This window comes from Solea solea, chromosome 10 (assembly GCF_958295425.1).
Source record: "Solea solea chromosome 10, fSolSol10.1, whole genome shotgun sequence".
Classification (NCBI taxonomy): domain Eukaryota; kingdom Metazoa; phylum Chordata; class Actinopteri; order Pleuronectiformes; family Soleidae; genus Solea; species Solea solea.
The window spans coordinates 27,154,969-27,172,285 of record NC_081143.1 but is presented as its reverse complement, the minus strand read 5'-3'; the positions used below and the strand labels follow the sequence as shown (position 1 = coordinate 27,172,285).

Genomic DNA, 17,317 nt, shown 5'->3' with positions numbered 1-17,317 from the left:
GACCTGAAGTTTGTGTCACTTTGAAATCTGCTCCTTTTCCCCACACCAAAGTCCATAGAGAAAATCAGCAAATTTGCATCACAGTACACAGGAGTTGTTGATCCACCGCTGCCTCTAATAATAAGTTAAAATATGTTATTTGTTATTACTGGTGTTTTAAATCCTCTGTTCTGATTCAACTCATGATGCAAAGTGACCACACGAGGCAGCGGTAGACCAGCAGCTCCTGTGTCCACACAAGCTAAAATCACTGATTTTCTCTATGGACTTTGGTGTGGGAGAGGAAGCAGATCACAAACTTTACTTTCCTGTCTTAAATTAAGCAGGCATAGACTTTACTAGTTGACCCCTTAGTTAAGAGGCTAAAACTGAACCTGAACTGTCCCCTTAAATCTAGAGAAACAAACAATGTTATGTAAAATGTCTCAGTCATTTCCCCAATATTATTCTTATCACTGAAACCAAATTGTCAGTCTTCTCTCACCGTGACAGTTTTATTGTAACCTTCAAGATCTGTTTGTAAACTGTGGATTTCAGTGATAGTGACATCATTAAAGAAACTAAAAGATTAAACTAACGTCTTGTTGTTGTTTCTGTTTTTTCTCTCTCTCTCTATAGCAACAACCCTGCTCACCGCTACTATCTGGCCACTGACCCGGTAACAGGGCAGCTGTATGTCTCCGACACGAACTCAAGGCGAATCTACCGACCCAAGATGCTGAGTGGAGCCCGGGATCTCATCAGTAAGTATATATGCACCTGGTTGACACAGTTGATCAGGTGAATGTTCAAAATCAATGTAAAATCTCTTCTAATCACTTCTCTGATTGGAAACTGAAGTTTTATCGTTTACTTTCCTGCACCATATTCCATTGAGAAAATCAGCGTTTTTAACTCATGTGGGACACAGGAGAGTCTGGTCTACTGCTGCCTTGTTTGACAAGTTTGTGTCACTTATGATGATTCTTAATAAAAGATTTTAAAACCTGAAGTATCAAAATTACATATTTGAACTTATTAATGGAGGCAGCAGGGTATTAAGAACTCCTGTGTGCTGTGATGTAGAAACGCTGATGTTCTCGATGGGCTTTGGAGCAGTGACACAAACTTCAGCTCCCAGTTTGAAAACAGGGCAGTTTAACAGTGAGATGAAGTGATGAATATTCTTATGATGAACTCATACTCTGTGTGTGTGTGTACAGGTAATGGAGAAGTAGTCGCTGGCACAGGTGAACAGTGTCCTCCGTTTGATGAAGCACGGTGTGGAGATGGAAGAAAAGCTACCGAGGCACAACTACTGGGACCAAAAGGTACACAAGTTAGCTACGCCATTCACTACGGCATGAGCTGTGGTGCAGTTTAGCAGCATCATAAGCTGGGATGTGACTTAGCAACTTCATCAGCTGTGATGCAAATTAGCAATTTTATTAACTATGTCATTATCTGCAACACAAGTTAGCGACATCATGAAGTTATCAGCTGTCATGCGAGTTAGCTACATCACTAGCTGGGACGCGACCTTGCAAAATTATTAGCAATGTCATTAGCTGTGATGCAATTTAGCTATGTCATTGGCTGTGATGTGACTTAGCAACATTATTAGCTGGGACATGACTTAGCAATATTATTAGCAATCTCATTAGCTATGATGCAATTTAACACCATCATTGGCTATGTCATTAGCTGGGACGTGACTTAGCAACATTATTAGCTGGGACATGACTTAGCAATATTATTAGCAATCTCATTAGCGATGATGCAATTTAACACCATCATTGGCTATGTCATTAGCTGGGACGTGACCTTGCAAAATTATTAGCAACATGATTAGCTGTGATGGGACTTAGCTATGTCATTGGCTGTTTATGTGACTTGGCAAGATTATTAGCTGGGACATGACTTAGCAACATTATTAGGATGTGCTTGTGCTAGCATACTGTATATGAATATACATATATATACACACATATATATATATATATATACATATAGCATAAGCAATATGTTTAAATCATAAACGATATAAGAATATGTTGACAATGTTCATGTTCTTTGTCTCTTAAAGGGATTGCAGTTGATAAAAATGGCTTGATCTACTTTGTGGACGGAACGATGATCAGAAAAGTGGATCGTAACGGAATCATCTCAACAGTGCTGGGCAGCAACGACCTGACCTCTGCGCGACCTTTGACCTGCGATACTAGCATGCACATAAGACAGGTAATGGGTACAAATAGCCAGAGTTAACTACTGTCACATTTTCAACTGAACTATTCCAGTGAGCTTCTGTGTTTTATAGGAGATAGAGATTTGAAGTGGTAAAAAGAGTGTTCAGGTGTGTCGACAGCAGATAAATACATTTGCTTGAGTTTTCTTTAAAGGTCCAGTCTGTAATATTTAGCTGGGATCATTGACTGAAATTGAATACATCTACCCATAACTGTGTTTGTTTGAGCGTACAATCCTTTTAAAATAAGAATTGTTTGGGTTTCATGGCTTAGAATTAGTTTTTTTCGCATTTCAAGTTAACAGAAACATGTAAAAATTAGGACTGATTAAAAAAAAACTAGTTTAATTTCATGTGTTGTCGCCATAACCATGTTTTTCCAAATAACAAAACTAAACAAAATACATAGTATTTAGTGAAACTCTTTCTACTTTCCTTCATCTCTACATCCAGGTTCGTTTAGAGTGGCCCACAGATCTGGCCATTAATCCTATGGATAACTCCATCTACGTCCTGGACAACAATGTTGTGCTGCAGATCACTGAAAATAGACAGGTACCATTTACACCAACTCATGAACCTTCTCCAGTGTTTCCTTCAACCCTTTAACCCGATGTAACCGCCATTTTAAATGTTCAACTCTCATGTTAACACAAAAACTACAAATCAATCAATCATTAAAAAATTGGTTTAAAATGTTTTAAACTATGAGATATCAGCTGTGACGCTAGTTAGCAATGTCATTCGCTAAGATACCAGCTGTGACGCTAGTTAGCAATGTCATTCGCTAAGATATCAGCTGTGACGCAAGTTAGCAATGTAATTCGCTAAGATATCGGCTGTGACGCAAGTTAGCAATGTCATTCGCTAAGATATCGGCTGTGACGCAAGTTAGCAATGTCATTCGCTAAGATATCAGCTGTGACACAAATTTGCAATGTAATTCGCTAAGATATCGGCTGTGACGCAAGTTAGCAATGTCATTAGCTAAGATATCAGCTGTGACACAAGTTAGCAATGTAATTCGCTAAGATATCGGCTGTGACGCAAGTTAGCAATGTCATTAGCTAAGATATCGGCTGTGACGCAAGTTAGCAATGTCATTCGCTACGAAAACAGCTGTGACGCAAGTTAGTTAATTTTATTTGTTCAGTTATTGTATTGAAGATTGACATAGAAAAACACAACATTTATGTTTTTGGAAGGTTTAATAAACAGTCAGATTAGACAGAAAACTGGAGATTAAGGTTAAAATAAGAAAATAAGAAGAAAACACTTAACCTTGTTTGTTCAGGTTCGAATTGTGGCAGGTCGTCCCATGCACTGTCAGGTGCCTGGTATTGAATACACCATGGGAAAAAGAGCCATCCAGACCATGCTAGAGGGAGCAACAGCCATCGCTCTGTCCTACAGCGGCGTCCTCTACATCGCAGAGACAGATGAGAAGAAAATACACCGCATCAGACAGGTAATCTTCAGAACACCATGGGACACCTTTGTCCTCACATACTGATCATTAAATTCACCTTCAAGGAAGGAAGATAATGAAGCGAAAAGTTGTCATTTGTTGACCAGTGTTTTCCTCCATTTCTGAAATAATGGCAGTTATGTTGGCAAAAATCATTTAATCTTGATGTCAGGATGTTAATAATGTCTCTTTTCCCCATAGGTGTCGACTGATGGAGAAATTACGCATCTGGCTGGTGCGCTATCTGACTGTGACTGCAAGGTACTAGCTGTGTTACTTTCTGTTAGCATTAGTCAAGTTTCCATTAAAATGTATCGGGAAATTTAATCGAATTTTTAATTTTCATTTTGCTGAAAGAAAATGTGCATTTATGTGTGTTACCATCGACCGCTGTAAAGTAAATATTTCAAGTTAGTTCACTGAGATAGGCAGTAGGTGGCGCCAAAGCCTGTGTCAAGTGCAACAATAATAAAGCACTTGTTGCTCGTGTCCAGCTGTATGCTAACCTGGTGTCTCACTTCTTCTTCTGTCCTGTGTGTGCAACAGAACGATGCCAACTGTGACTGCTATCAGGCAGGCGATGGCTACGCGAAGGACGCCCGCCTTAACTGTCCCTCCTCATTGGTGGTGTCTCCAGACGGGACGCTGTACGTGGCTGATCTGGGAAACATCCGCATCCGAGCTATACGTCGAAACCAGCCACCCACAGGTTTGTTGTACTGTGTATAAGGTCAAATGTTAAGACAAAGGCCAGTTTATTTATATATATATATATATATATATATATATATATACAGTCAGACGGTCGTAAAAAGGAAAAAAATACAGCAAACTGTATAAAAAGTAAGGTTAAGTGACTAGTTCTGCTACTTTGCATGGTGTTAGCTTGCTAGCTTGCTTATATATATATATATATATATATATTTATTTATTTATTTAATACACATAAACCCCAAACTGTTACAGTAATATCTGCTGATTTGTCTGAAAATTCAAATCCATTGGGATTAACGTTAGCATCAGGCTAACATCTTGTAGCGTCTTTTTCTGCCTACTCATTGTCCTCTAAAAGTGGCTGGTGACAAAAAATTGTTACGATTTTTAGATTTAATCATAATTTTCCAACAAGATACAGAGTGATGCTGATTTTTAAGCGTTTAGATGTTAATCCTGGCCGAACACGGTGTTTAAGTCGCGCTTTGGTCATTTTTGGTGACCCATCGAAAGCCTCTTTAACACAAGAATCAACAGCAATAAAATGAAGTGAGACAAAATGAAAAGAAATAGAACAGTCCCAAGTTGTAACAGCTAGAATATGGATGATAAAATAAGTACATTTCATTCATTGTAATTTTTGTGTATATTATAGCAGCTCAGCCTCAAACTTCCGCTACTGAGGTTTCTGACTCCGGATGACCTGGTTGACGCGCTTTGCCTTGGCGATCGCTCTTTTGTACTCTGATTGAATGTCCACGCTGTTCGTTTCGTTGCAATATATTGGTTTTATTGCTGTGCGTTTTCTTTGCATGATGAAATTCCAACAAACAATCCAAACAGTCATGAGAAGCGCCTCCGCGGTACAGCGGTCGAAAACCGTTTGCCCTTCCGGTTCACAAACCTGACAATGACAGTGATAATGCCACCTATATACACCTGAGTTCCCCCTTCTGAGAGCACAGCGACCCCACACACACATAGAGTGAATTACACCAAACCCTCATACCACAATCAAACACATTCGGCTTCTATAGTGTATGTTTTACATAATTATTCTCATTTCCATCTGAATCACATATCTAAAATGATTACTGTGATATTTGTGCAGATCCATGAGAAACAGAGATGCTTTCTTCAGTCTGTCGGCACAATATTTAATCTACAAATGATAATTTTACACACACATTTGGGCTTTAAGAACTATTGCGCCTCCAGCGGTTTGAAAATTGCCGAAACAATGTCTATGAACTGAATATAACATAAAGCGTCTTGCTCTCGTGTCTTCAGGTTCTCTGGCTTCAGGTCCCAGCTCCTATGAAGTGGCGTCTCCGGCTTGTCAAGAACTTTACGTGTTTGATTTAAATGGGACTCATCAGTTCACCATGTCTCTGGTCACTGGAGACTACAAATACAACTTCAGCTACAGGTGAGTGAGTGAGTGAGTGAGTGGACACACAATCACTGACACTTGCAGCACTTACACATACAAAACATTTTCCTCCCCTTCATTATTGCACCCAGCAACGAGGACGACGTAACCGCGGTGACCGACAGCAGCGGGAACACCCTGCGTATCCGTAGAGACACCAACAGGCTGCCTGTGCGAGTGGTTGCCCCCGACAACCAGGTAAGATGCATGATTTTTTTTCTTACATGAAAATCTTTTAAAAAACGATCACAATTTTGTGTGTAATTTCTGTGGCACCACAGATTTGAACCGCTGTATTGAACAAAACAGAAGTGGCAGAGTTCTTGTTTTAGACAGAATCTGTGCGTAACGCGTGTGTTTTTGTGTGTGTGTGTAGGTTATCTGGCTGACCATCGGCACTAATGGAGGTCTGAAGACCCTCACGGCCCAGGGTCAGGAACTGGTCTTGTTCAGTTACCATGGCAGCAGCGGGTTGTTGGCGACCAAGAGCATCCAGATCGGCTGGACGACCTTCTACGAGTGAGCATCGCCGTGTTTCTTCTACATCCTTGAAGTATATTCGTGAAAAAAATAATAATAATTAGAATTAAAATAATTAGGTCATTCTGAAGCAGTGACAATTGACCAGATCAGGCAAGATTCAGACTTTACAACCTAAAACCTTCACTTTTTAAGGGCTTTGCTGCCTCCTCCTCCTCCTCGTCCACTTGAAATTAAATGACTCTTGCTACATCCGTTTCTCTCCATATCTGTTGCAAAAAGCAAAATAGCCTTGCAAGAAATGGAGACTCACATTCACTCGAGTGTCAGCTGTGAACATAAAAAGCTCCGTGGAAACACTCTGGTTCAGTCTCACCTCGTCGTTTAAAGAAATCCTTGCTCCAACTTTTGTTGTCGTTTATCTCTGACAACGCTGTTTTTAACGCCGTGTCGCCAACAAACAATGGACGACCCATTCATTGAAATCTGCTAACAATAATAATAAAAATAACGCTGACTCACCTCCTGTCGTTCTTGTCTCCCCGCCCCCGCGTCCTCTGTCCCTCAAGCTACGACAGCGAAGGTCGTCTCACCAACGTGACCTTCCCCACGGGCGTCGTGACCAGCCTCCACAGCGACATGTCCTCGGGAGCGGTCGCCGTGGACATCGAGACGTCAGGGAGGGATGAGGACGTTTCCATAACAACCAACCTGTCGTCGATTGACTCCTTCTACACTCTGGTGCAGGGTAAGGTTCATGTGTGCGTGTGTCTGCTTGTATACATGTCCTCTTTTCTGTCACACACACTGACCTTGTCAAGACCAGTCGTCCTCATGGAGACCAAAACCTGGTCCTAATGACGCAGAACCTCATTTCTGAAGTTTAGGACTAATATATGAATTGTGGTTAGGTTAAGATCAGGGTTTAACGGGTTGCAGTTGAGGTCATTGTCTCTTAATTGGTTGCATTTCATTGTTGAAGCGTATAATACGTTCTTCTTTATTTCACTGGGTTTTATTCGACTGAATTCTTGTTAAGCTGCTGCTTTTTTCCTGTAAACAGCAACCACACTGGTTTCTGACAGTGATTGTGTGTTTTGTGGGTTTTAATATTAAATATTAAGGAGTTGATCTGCTGGGTGGAGCTGATCTGTCGCTGCCACCCACTCGCATCAGTCTTCCAGCACAAAAATAAATAAATAAAATGAAAAAAAAAGCTGTGCTCAGTGTGTTGTGAAGGAGGAGACGCAGAACACACACACACACACACACACAGATTATTAGAGCCAACGCTTGACGGAGCAACGGCATTTACCGTATTTAATCAGCCCGGCTTTTCCAACACGTTCCCGTTTCCCCCCCAAAAAATCAACACTTTGTGATTAGTGGAGGAAGGGAATTTAAATAACAGATTAGACTATTCTATTTGGAAAGGGATTTTTATACAAAAAGACCACTTTTTTTGTGCGTTAACCAGTGTAACTTTATGTTATTTGTTGTTCCAGGTGCAAATCTGCACAGATAAGTTCAAAGTATTGATGAATGATACATGTACCGACTGCCCTTTCTGGTCAAATTTGTAGTTGTTTTGTCAGCCTCTTGTCCAATCAGCACACGGCACATTGATCCCAGACTCCTCCCACTTTCAATCAAACCCTGGAGCTGTCAAGCCGTCGTCTTTCTCTCTCCACAGATCTCAGAACAACTCGCTGGCATTTTTCAAAACAAAGAATTAGGCGGCGCTAGCCTCACAAGAGTGAGTTTAGTTACAACACAGACAAAGTCAGAATATACAATATTCGAAGCTCAAGCGGAATAAAAGTTAAAGCCTTCAAACGTATTTTAACATTAACAGAAAACAAAACGTGCTACATGCTGATGAGATTTCTCTCAGAGAGACTATATAATCTGGTGCAAAAATGTCCCATAAATGACCATTAAACAATAGCTATTTTTCACTTTAAATGAATCCTTTTTTAATTATTCATTGGAAAACAAGATTATTTATTATAATATTCAGTATTTTCAGTGTAGGATTCCATTTGTAATACAACACTGCCACCTGCTGGATTTGGTCAGTTTAAAAAAAAATACTTATGTACAAACCTCTGTACAAATTTCATATCAACGACTAAAATAAAGACTGTAGAAGAGTGAAATTTATATTAAAATGTGTATAATGCATAAAAAATATTAAAAAATTTGTAATTGAACTTGAAGTTTGGCAGAAAATTAATTTTATTTTAATTTCAGGAGCAGGATCAGCTCTACAGAGGCCATTTTGCACTAGCATGTTTTTACACTAACCCACAATGTAAACATTTTGATGCTAAATGAAGGCTACGTAGGTTGATTTGAGGGACAATCAGCCGTGACATGAACCTTTACCTCTAAACTTTACACACTGCACCTTTAAAAAAAGGGCACTTTGAAATAAAAGCTTCGATGTCAAGAACTGCAGCGAACGGAGCGCTTCTAAGACCGGCGTTGGGCAGTTGGTTTCCCGCGTTTAAATGATAGCGATGAGGATAAACAATAAATAATGCAGACAGATTGATGGAGAGGAAGGTTCTGCTCATCATCTCTGAATAACTTATTAAATTCTAATCAATACCGCTCCGCTGCGAGGGAGCATCGACCCTGTTTTCACTCACACTCCGGCCACATGCAGTTTCCTCTAGAACAAATCACGGCCGGCCGCCGCAGGCTTTTGCTTCAGTGGGCTCATTAGTTTGGATTTAACAAGGACATCAGTGACACGTTTATTGTTTTCCCCCGGTTGTTTGAGATCTTGACCGTCTCGCCGCGAAAGATGAAGAGGAGCGTGAATCTAGCGCTTTGTTTTCCTGCTCAAAGGCGACAGGCAGCCAAGACCCCGGGTCGACCTGTGACTTGATTCACAGGAAAAGAAATGGGGCGGAAATAAACGTAACGTCGTAAACATTCAACGTAGAAGTGAAGACGGAGCCAAGTGAGTTTGACTCAAACACAAAGGGCTGCAACTATTGATTAATTACTTATTAAGCCGGGTCATTTTTTTTCTCAAGGGAGCTCCCCCTACAGTTTTGGAGTACACGTTTCACGACACCACCGTAAACAACACCAACGTTTACAACCGGACAACTTGCCGAGTTTACATGCGGAGGAGAAAATGTTCACGTCACAGGAAAATAAACAGTGGACGGTGAAGACGGACGGCACTGTGCTTCCGTTTGTTTCGTACGTGTTAATCGTGATACAAATTAGACGGAGTGTGGCTCTTGGGGTTGTCGTGTCGTCCGAAGAAAGACGGCGCCGCGTGCGGAACGAAAAGTTAAAAGGATGTTAAACACTCTTTTACAACTGCTCATCCAGTCTTACAAACATATTTATAGGTAGGATATTACATTTCAGCCAATAAACCCTCCTAAATGTTACACACTGGACCTAAACACGTGTAAATCAGACACTGGAATAAGTGAAATGATTGTTTTTTTTTTTTTTTGTTTCTGTCTTTCATACAGACCAGCTCCGCAACAGTTACCAGGTGGGTAACGACCATTCACTGAGGGTCATCTACGCCAACGGAATGGACACGCATTACCAGACGGAACCACACATACTCGCAGGTAAGCTGTTTGAATAATCAAAATTCACTTACGTAACCAAGCGGCAACCAAGAATCTGAATTCCCACTTTAAAGCCCCAAGACTCGCGATTTAGCCAAGAGACGTCCTGAGGCGTGACCTGCAAGGACCTGGGCTCCTATCGGACGATCCCAGCTGTCAATCACATGGGTGTCCATGCATATGTGCCATTTGTTTTCCTCCAAATGTGAACATAACTTCACAAACAACAAAATCTACATCACATTCAAATGTAGAAAACCTGTGTGTTACTCGTATTTACCTGTAGGTGCGGCTAATCCAACCGTAGCGCGACGCAACATGACACTTCCAGGAGAGAACGGCCAAAACCTGGTGGAGTGGAGGTTCAGGAAGGAACAAACTCGAGGAAAAGTCATCGTCTACGGCAGAAAACTCAGGGTGAGAGAGCTGCTACTGCTGCTGCTTCCACTAGGGGGTGTCACAAGTCTTCAAAACCCAGATACAATAAGTTTTTAGATCTTAAGGTCACAGTTCAATTTGATTCTCCATCTTTCTTGTTTCGTTTTGGGGTTTTTCTTTTTTACAAAGTAAATGTTACAATACCTTGTCTTACCTGTCATTTTGGAGCTAATGGAGCGTTCCATTTCTTGTCGGAATTCAGAATTTCCGGGAAACATGTGGAGCGTTGTTCTCGGCTAGTATTCCTAACAATCGCCTCTGTAGCCATGGTTACAGTAGCATTGGTTCAGGCACATCAAACTATAGGTTAAAGAGTCGGTTAAATTTATGTTTGAGTTTTTTGTGCAGGAGAAAACACAAAGGATAAACCCCCGGTACGGACTCTTATTTATTTACCGTTTATTTGTTTGCCTCTCCAGGTGAACGGCAGGAACTTGCTGTCGGTGGACTACGATCGTTCGCTGCGGACGGAGAAAATTTACGACGACCACAGGAAGTTCCTGCTGAAGATCATCTATGACACACAGGGACATCCCACACTGTGGGTTCCCAGCAGCAAGTTGCTCTCAGTGAACCTGACATATTCCAGGTAAGCCCCTTCTTTTTCATACGGAGAAATGTCATAACTCTCCTACACTCACTTCAAAATTATAATTAAACAAAATTTTTTTTTAAAAATAGGGTAAAGGAAGTAAACTCCTATGCTACGGATTCTTGGCACAAGTGTCTCACACATTAGCGAAAGGTCCACCTTAAAGGACATGACAAGTGAAACTCTGATTGGCTTAATTGATATTACGCCCCAAAAATGCACGTAGGAATAATTCAGACACTTAATACAACCCATTTACACCTTGCGCCTCACTTTGCATTGTGATTATACGTCATGCAAATAGCAAATTTGGAGCCCTAATGCTCTTGCGCCTTGCACTTTTGATTGTTTTAATAGGGCCTTGTACGTTAATGGGGCCACAGAGTTTTGTGATGGACGTGTGCCGGACTGTGCTACAAGGCTCAAGTACACTAATACACTTTGATTTCCATCTGTGTGTTTGTGTTCAGTACCGGGCAGGTGACAGGTCTCCAGAGGGGTCCGACTACAGAGAGGTGGGAGTACGACAGTCAGGGAAGAATCACTTCCCGAGTGTTTGCCGATGGAAAGATATGGAGCTACACGTACCTGGACAAGGTGCTTTTCTAAGATTTTCCCTTCAGGCCCTCTCTCTCTGTCTTTAATGTAAATGTGTCTTTAAAAGACAGTATGTGTCCACTCTACAAGAAATTGAAATTTTGCCTGAAAAAATCCACAAGAAGTTTAAAACAAAGATTTTTTTTAGTTGAAGGTCAACTTAATACCTATTTTTAAAATAAATACTCGACTACTATTATTGCACCTGCCTTAAATGAACATAAAAATGTGAAGAAAAATATAAAATATAGACCGACATTAAATATCGAGACTCAAAACAACAACAAACGAGGCTGTACATATTTTAGCAGACTGTATTTTGATTATTCTCCACAAATGGAGACAAAATGGACTTCAGAGAGTCACAGAAAATTGGCCAATTGTCCTTGATTTTTCTTTGTTTTGGACGACTAGAAGAAAACTACAGTCACACAGATGTCAAATTTCCCTTCTGTAGCAAACCCATAAGTTCCAGGCCACTGATGCTGGTGCAGCATAAAAAATGCTAATCCTAAACAAGTTCAAATCTTCAAATGGAACCCATTGATTTCTTCTTTGAATATGGAAAGAACGGCTACAACATGGAGCTGTTTGCAGCAAACACATTCTGTGACCTGTGCGTCATATCCACTCAGTTGGGTTGAAAATTGAGGCCACAGCTTGTTCAATCTGTCACTGCTCTTTCTTTTGTACATGGTTGCACAGTCCCCCTACTGGGCCCCCTATCTGCTGGATAGTAGTAATTATGTCACTGGAGCACCTCAGGGCTGCATACTGGGCCCCTTCTACAACATTGGGGATTTCTTGAAAATTTCATATTGTCGTCAGTGGGTAGAGACTTGTGTACCACGTTGCCAACTTTTGTCCATGTTCACAAAATATCTTTCATAGTCCTCAATTAGCTTTCACATGTGGGTTTAGCTGGAAGGAAACAATAAAGTTACTATCACCAAAGGTTGAATTGTTCTGGCATTACTTCTTCTTAGTCAGCTCAGGATCTTTTAAGCACAACCTCAGCAGATGTCATGTCGCACCTAAATCTATAGATGTTTTAATTTTTTTCTTACCTCTCTCCAACAGTCTATGGTCTTACTGCTGCACAGTCAGCACCAGTACATCTTTGACTATGACTCAGGAGACCGTCTGTCCGCAGTCACCATGCCCAGTGTGGCTCGACACACCATGCAGACCATCAGGTCCATCGGATACTACAGGAACATCTACACTCCGCCTGAGAGCAACGCCTCCGTCACGGTGGACTACTCTGAAGACGGACAGGTGTGTGCTTGTGTTGTATTTCTATCTTTTGTGTCCGATGCCGTTCGAAGACCTTAGGTCTGGCAGGTTGACGAACACAGTGGACAACCGCGATGAACCTTCTGCATTCTTGTGAATTCTTCAAGCTTGGAAGTAAACCACTCATATCTGCCGTTTCTTTTTTCTTCTTCGCCTTAGCTCCTCAGAGTTGCTCATCTGGGCACTGGACGCCAGATACTGTACAAATATCGCAGACAGGTAAATACTAATGTATTGTCTATCAATCTAAGTACAGTACATGCAATTATAATTAGTACTTTACAAGGTTTTAGGATCATCTAATAATGTAGCAGCATGAATGTCCTTGGGGGTGTAGATTTTTTTGCAGACATTTTCTAACACCACAGTGCCAAACTTTGTCCATGTTCACAAAATGTGTCTAGTACTCCCAAAGAATAGGATCCACATAGTATAATCGGAGCATTGTAGAGATCAGATATATGCAGGATTACATATTCTCCAAGGGCTGCCATCACAAAACACGAACCGTTTCACTTGTCACATCAGAACAAGCTGGCGGAAATCCTCTACGACTCCACACGGGTCAGTTTCACCTACGATGAGACGGCCGGCGTGCTCAAAACGGTCAACCTGCAGAGCGAAGGCTTCATCTGCTCCATCCGCTACCGCCAGATCGGCCCGCTGGTCGACCGGCAAATCTTCCGCTTCAGCGAGGACGGCATGGTTAACGCACGCTTCGACTACACCTACGACAACAGCTTCAGGGTCACGAGCATGCAGGCCGTGATCAACGAGACGCCGCTGCCGATCGACCTCTACCAGTTTGACGACATATCTGGGAAGGTGGAGCAGTTTGGGAAGTTTGGAGTCATCTACTATGATATCAATCAGGTGAGACCACAATTTGTCCTTCAGTAATGGAGGAGTTGAAAAGTTCCTCCTAAAACTTGGATACGGTAGATATTTTTTGAGAATAATCAGGGTTATGAGCTCACATCACACGCACTTCCTGGTGTTTCAGATCATCTCCACAGCCGTGATGACCTACACCAAACACTTCGACCAGCACGGCCGCATCAAGGAGATCCAGTACGAGATCTTCAGGTCTTTGATGTACTGGATCACCATTCAGTACGACAACATGGGCCGCGTCACCAAGCGCGAGATCAAAATCGGACCATTCGCCAACACGACCAAATATGGTTATGAATACGACGTTGATGGACAGCTGCAGACGGTCTCTCTCAATGAGAAGATGATGTGGAGGTAGGATTATAACATCAAAGTCTTACAAACACCAGCGTTGGATGACGCTTTATGCTGACGATATCATTTTCTGGCCCCCCCAGGTATAACTACGATCTGAACGGGAACCTGCATTTGCTCAACCCCGCGAATAGCGGTCGGTTGACGCCTCTGCGCTACGATCTGAGGGACAGAATCACTCGTCTGGGTGACGTCCAGTACCGGCTGGACGAAGACGGATTCCTGAGACAGAGGGGAGCTGAGATATTTGAATACAACTCTAAAGGTGGGAAACAGAATATTGCTTTTAGTAAACTAAATTAGCAGATTGTAGAGCCCCGCCTTTGAACAAGGACGAGCCAATCATGACAGGAATTACCTTTGACATTACACTTGTGGCGTCCATGTGCAGGATGTGTGCATTTCTTGACACAAGGGACACAAGTTGCCGTATTTTAAAGAGAAGTAAACAACTTGGAGCTCTGTATGGATGAGAAAGGCTTCCAGCAATACTTTTGCATGACGAGCAGACGTTCCACGGCTGAGACAAAAAGCCTGTCATTGGTACTACACCGGGAAATCCTGGCGTCGATAGAAAAGCTTTGATGACTGACACTTCCCTGTTGGCTTTTGGTATTTTATAAGTGAAAAATGGTGATCATAAAAAGTTGTTTTTTTTAAATTCTTCTCTGCTCTCATTTGTAACTCAGGTCTTCTAGTCCGTGTCTACAGTAAAGCCTCCAGCTGGACCATCCAGTACCGCTATGATGGTCTGGGTCGACGTGTGGCGTCCAGAAACAGTCTGGGCCAACACCTGCAGTTCTTCTATGCTGACCTGAACTACCCAACCAGGATCACCCATGTCTACAACCACTCCAGCTCCGAGATCACCTCCTTTTACTACGATCTGCAGGTAACCACACTGGAGAGGTGGATCTAAAACAATCTGGTCCTTGTCCATGTATATCCTCGTCTTATGATTATTGAGAATTCTCCAGCAAACATCTCACTTTAATAGAGCTTTAGAAATAAAGTATACAACCATCATAATCACTTTTTTTTTATGTCTAATTCACAGGGCCATGTCTTTGCCATGGAGATAAGCAGTGGAGAAGAGTTTTATATTGCATGTGACAACACTGGGACACCACTGGCTGTTTTCAGCAACAACGGACTGTTGCTTAAACAGGTTTGTTTGTATAAATTAGAGAGAAATTATAGCTGCCATCAGATTTTTGAGCGACACGTGTTTACTGTTTCCAACAGATCATATACGAAGGGAGGTGGACATGAAAGGTGTCAAAGTGTTGATATTTAATGGTACTCTATCAGACGCTAGACATATTAACAGTGGAGTGCCACAGGGAAGGGTCCTGGGCCCTCTTCTTTTCCCCTTATATATAAATGACATGTAATCTTAGCTTTACAGTTAAATGAAGAGTTGAGTAACATCAGTAACTGGCTGACTGGAAATTAATTGTTGTTACGTTTGGCTCAACGATTAGGCTAAACAGATCCACAGAGGTAAATATTAAAGTAGGTGACACCCAGATTGCTGCACAAACATGTGTGAAGGGTTTGGGACATGAGCCCTATTTTGATTTTGCCAGCACTACATGGCACAGCGGTATACCAAAGTGTATTAAAACTAAACGACTAACTGACAATTCAAAATTAAAACTAGTTAGTGTGGTACTGAACCCTTGGTCCCACGACCCACGTTGAATACATGTCTCTTTCTTCATAATAATACAATATACATGTAAAAGGATGTTATCTAAACATACACAGTCTGTTAAAAATGAAGGACTGTGTGTTTTTTGTGTGAGTGCAGGTGCAGTACACGGCATACGGAGAGGTTTACTTTGATTCCAACCCCGACTTTGTGCTGGTAATTGGTTTCCATGGCGGCCTGTATGATCCTCTGACACGACTGCTGCATTTTGGAGACAGAGACTATGACATCCCTGCTGGGAGGTGAGTGCTCCGGCGCTAACTCACAGGTTCTCAGTCCGAGCACGACAGCTCAGTGTCATATCTGACCGCCGTGTGTGTTTGCTCTGAAGGTGGACGACTCCCGACATCAGCACTTGGACACGCGTCGGTAAAGACCCGCAGCCTTTCAATCTCTACATGTTCAGAGGCAACAACCCGATCAGCAAGATCCACCAGGTCAAAGAATATGTCACAGGTAACGAGAAAACATACAAAACCAGATTGGTTTGTGAAAAAGATTGTCGTGGTTATCAACGTAACCGAGAAAAACCTGCTTGATTTTTGATGTAAATAGAATGCAGCGTATGTTTGATGCTTTGTCTCACTGTTAGACAGGAAACTGAAGTTTAGCTGCTCACTCTCCCACACCAAAGTCCATAGAAAAAATCAGCGATTTTAACGTCACAGCACACAGGAGTTCTAGATCCACTGCAGCCTCCATCACTAAGTTCAAATGTGTTATTATAGTGAATTCTGTGTTTGAAATGTCTAAATGTGTCTAAATTGTGATGAATTTCAAGTGAACAGCAGCAAGAAGAAGGTCTGATTTCAATCTGCCAGACTAAAGATTAACTAAAGATTAAAGAAAGAGACTGGTACCGTCTCAGTACTGAAGTGGTGTCAGGTTGATTTTTGGCCGACACTTACTGAAAACAATGAACTGCAACAATAATAACAACATAATAATGTGAGGTTTTACAGAAAAAGCATCTGAAAGAGACAAGCCCATTGTATTCCCAACAAAAAGCACTATTTCTTACCACTGCTCTCCCGCTCCTGTAGATGTCAACATCTGGCTGGTGACGTTCGGCTTCCATCTCCACAACGCAATCCCAGGATTCCCCATTCCTAAGTTTGACCTGACGCAGCCGTCACTGGAGATGAAGAAGAGTCAGCTGTGGGACGACCTACCCGTACGTATCCTTGTTTGCTTTCATGATCTCTTTAAACCTTAATAAAGTCACTGCTTTGTTTTACATGGGCACAAATAATTGGGCTGAAAGCCTGACTGGAATCAAACTGACTCATGTACAGTAAACGATGCGAGTGATGCTCACGTTGTGACACAAACGGCTGCAGAGAAGAAACCGTCGGTGAAGCTCCGTATGGTTCACACAAGACGGTTTCTTCATCCCATCGCGTCACACAATGTACAACATGATCACGAGGCGCAGTAGACGATGGGCTGCGTCAAACACAGCATAAACATAGCTCACTTCATTTCGTATTACGGTAAATTTCG

General features: G+C 41.9%; 1 protein-coding gene across 6 annotated transcripts in view; it reads left to right on the top strand.

The window, feature by feature from the left end:
* Positions 1–17,317, top strand: part of LOC131467035 (teneurin-3) — a 566,025-nt gene that overhangs the window by 545,697 nt on the left and 3,011 nt on the right. For all 6 annotated transcript variants that reach the window (XM_058640717.1, XM_058640715.1, XM_058640716.1 and 3 more), the window contains 25 exons: positions 619–743; positions 1,203–1,310; positions 2,066–2,220; positions 2,681–2,782; positions 3,522–3,695; positions 3,897–3,956; positions 4,242–4,404; positions 5,700–5,838; positions 5,934–6,039; positions 6,218–6,360; positions 6,891–7,069; positions 9,825–9,929; positions 10,216–10,346; positions 10,787–10,956; positions 11,430–11,556; positions 12,637–12,834; positions 13,012–13,071; positions 13,381–13,725; positions 13,856–14,100; positions 14,184–14,365; positions 14,790–14,992; positions 15,158–15,268; positions 15,914–16,056; positions 16,146–16,270; positions 16,858–16,988. In XM_058640717.1, the coding sequence (XP_058496700.1) occupies positions 619–743; positions 1,203–1,310; positions 2,066–2,220; positions 2,681–2,782; positions 3,522–3,695; positions 3,897–3,956; positions 4,242–4,404; positions 5,700–5,838; positions 5,934–6,039; positions 6,218–6,360; positions 6,891–7,069; positions 9,825–9,929; positions 10,216–10,346; positions 10,787–10,956; positions 11,430–11,556; positions 12,637–12,834; positions 13,012–13,071; positions 13,381–13,725; positions 13,856–14,100; positions 14,184–14,365; positions 14,790–14,992; positions 15,158–15,268; positions 15,914–16,056; positions 16,146–16,270; positions 16,858–16,988 (3,730 nt within the window). The remainder of the gene's footprint in view (positions 1–618; positions 744–1,202; positions 1,311–2,065; positions 2,221–2,680; positions 2,783–3,521; positions 3,696–3,896; positions 3,957–4,241; positions 4,405–5,699; positions 5,839–5,933; positions 6,040–6,217; positions 6,361–6,890; positions 7,070–9,824; positions 9,930–10,215; positions 10,347–10,786; positions 10,957–11,429; positions 11,557–12,636; positions 12,835–13,011; positions 13,072–13,380; positions 13,726–13,855; positions 14,101–14,183; positions 14,366–14,789; positions 14,993–15,157; positions 15,269–15,913; positions 16,057–16,145; positions 16,271–16,857; positions 16,989–17,317) is intronic.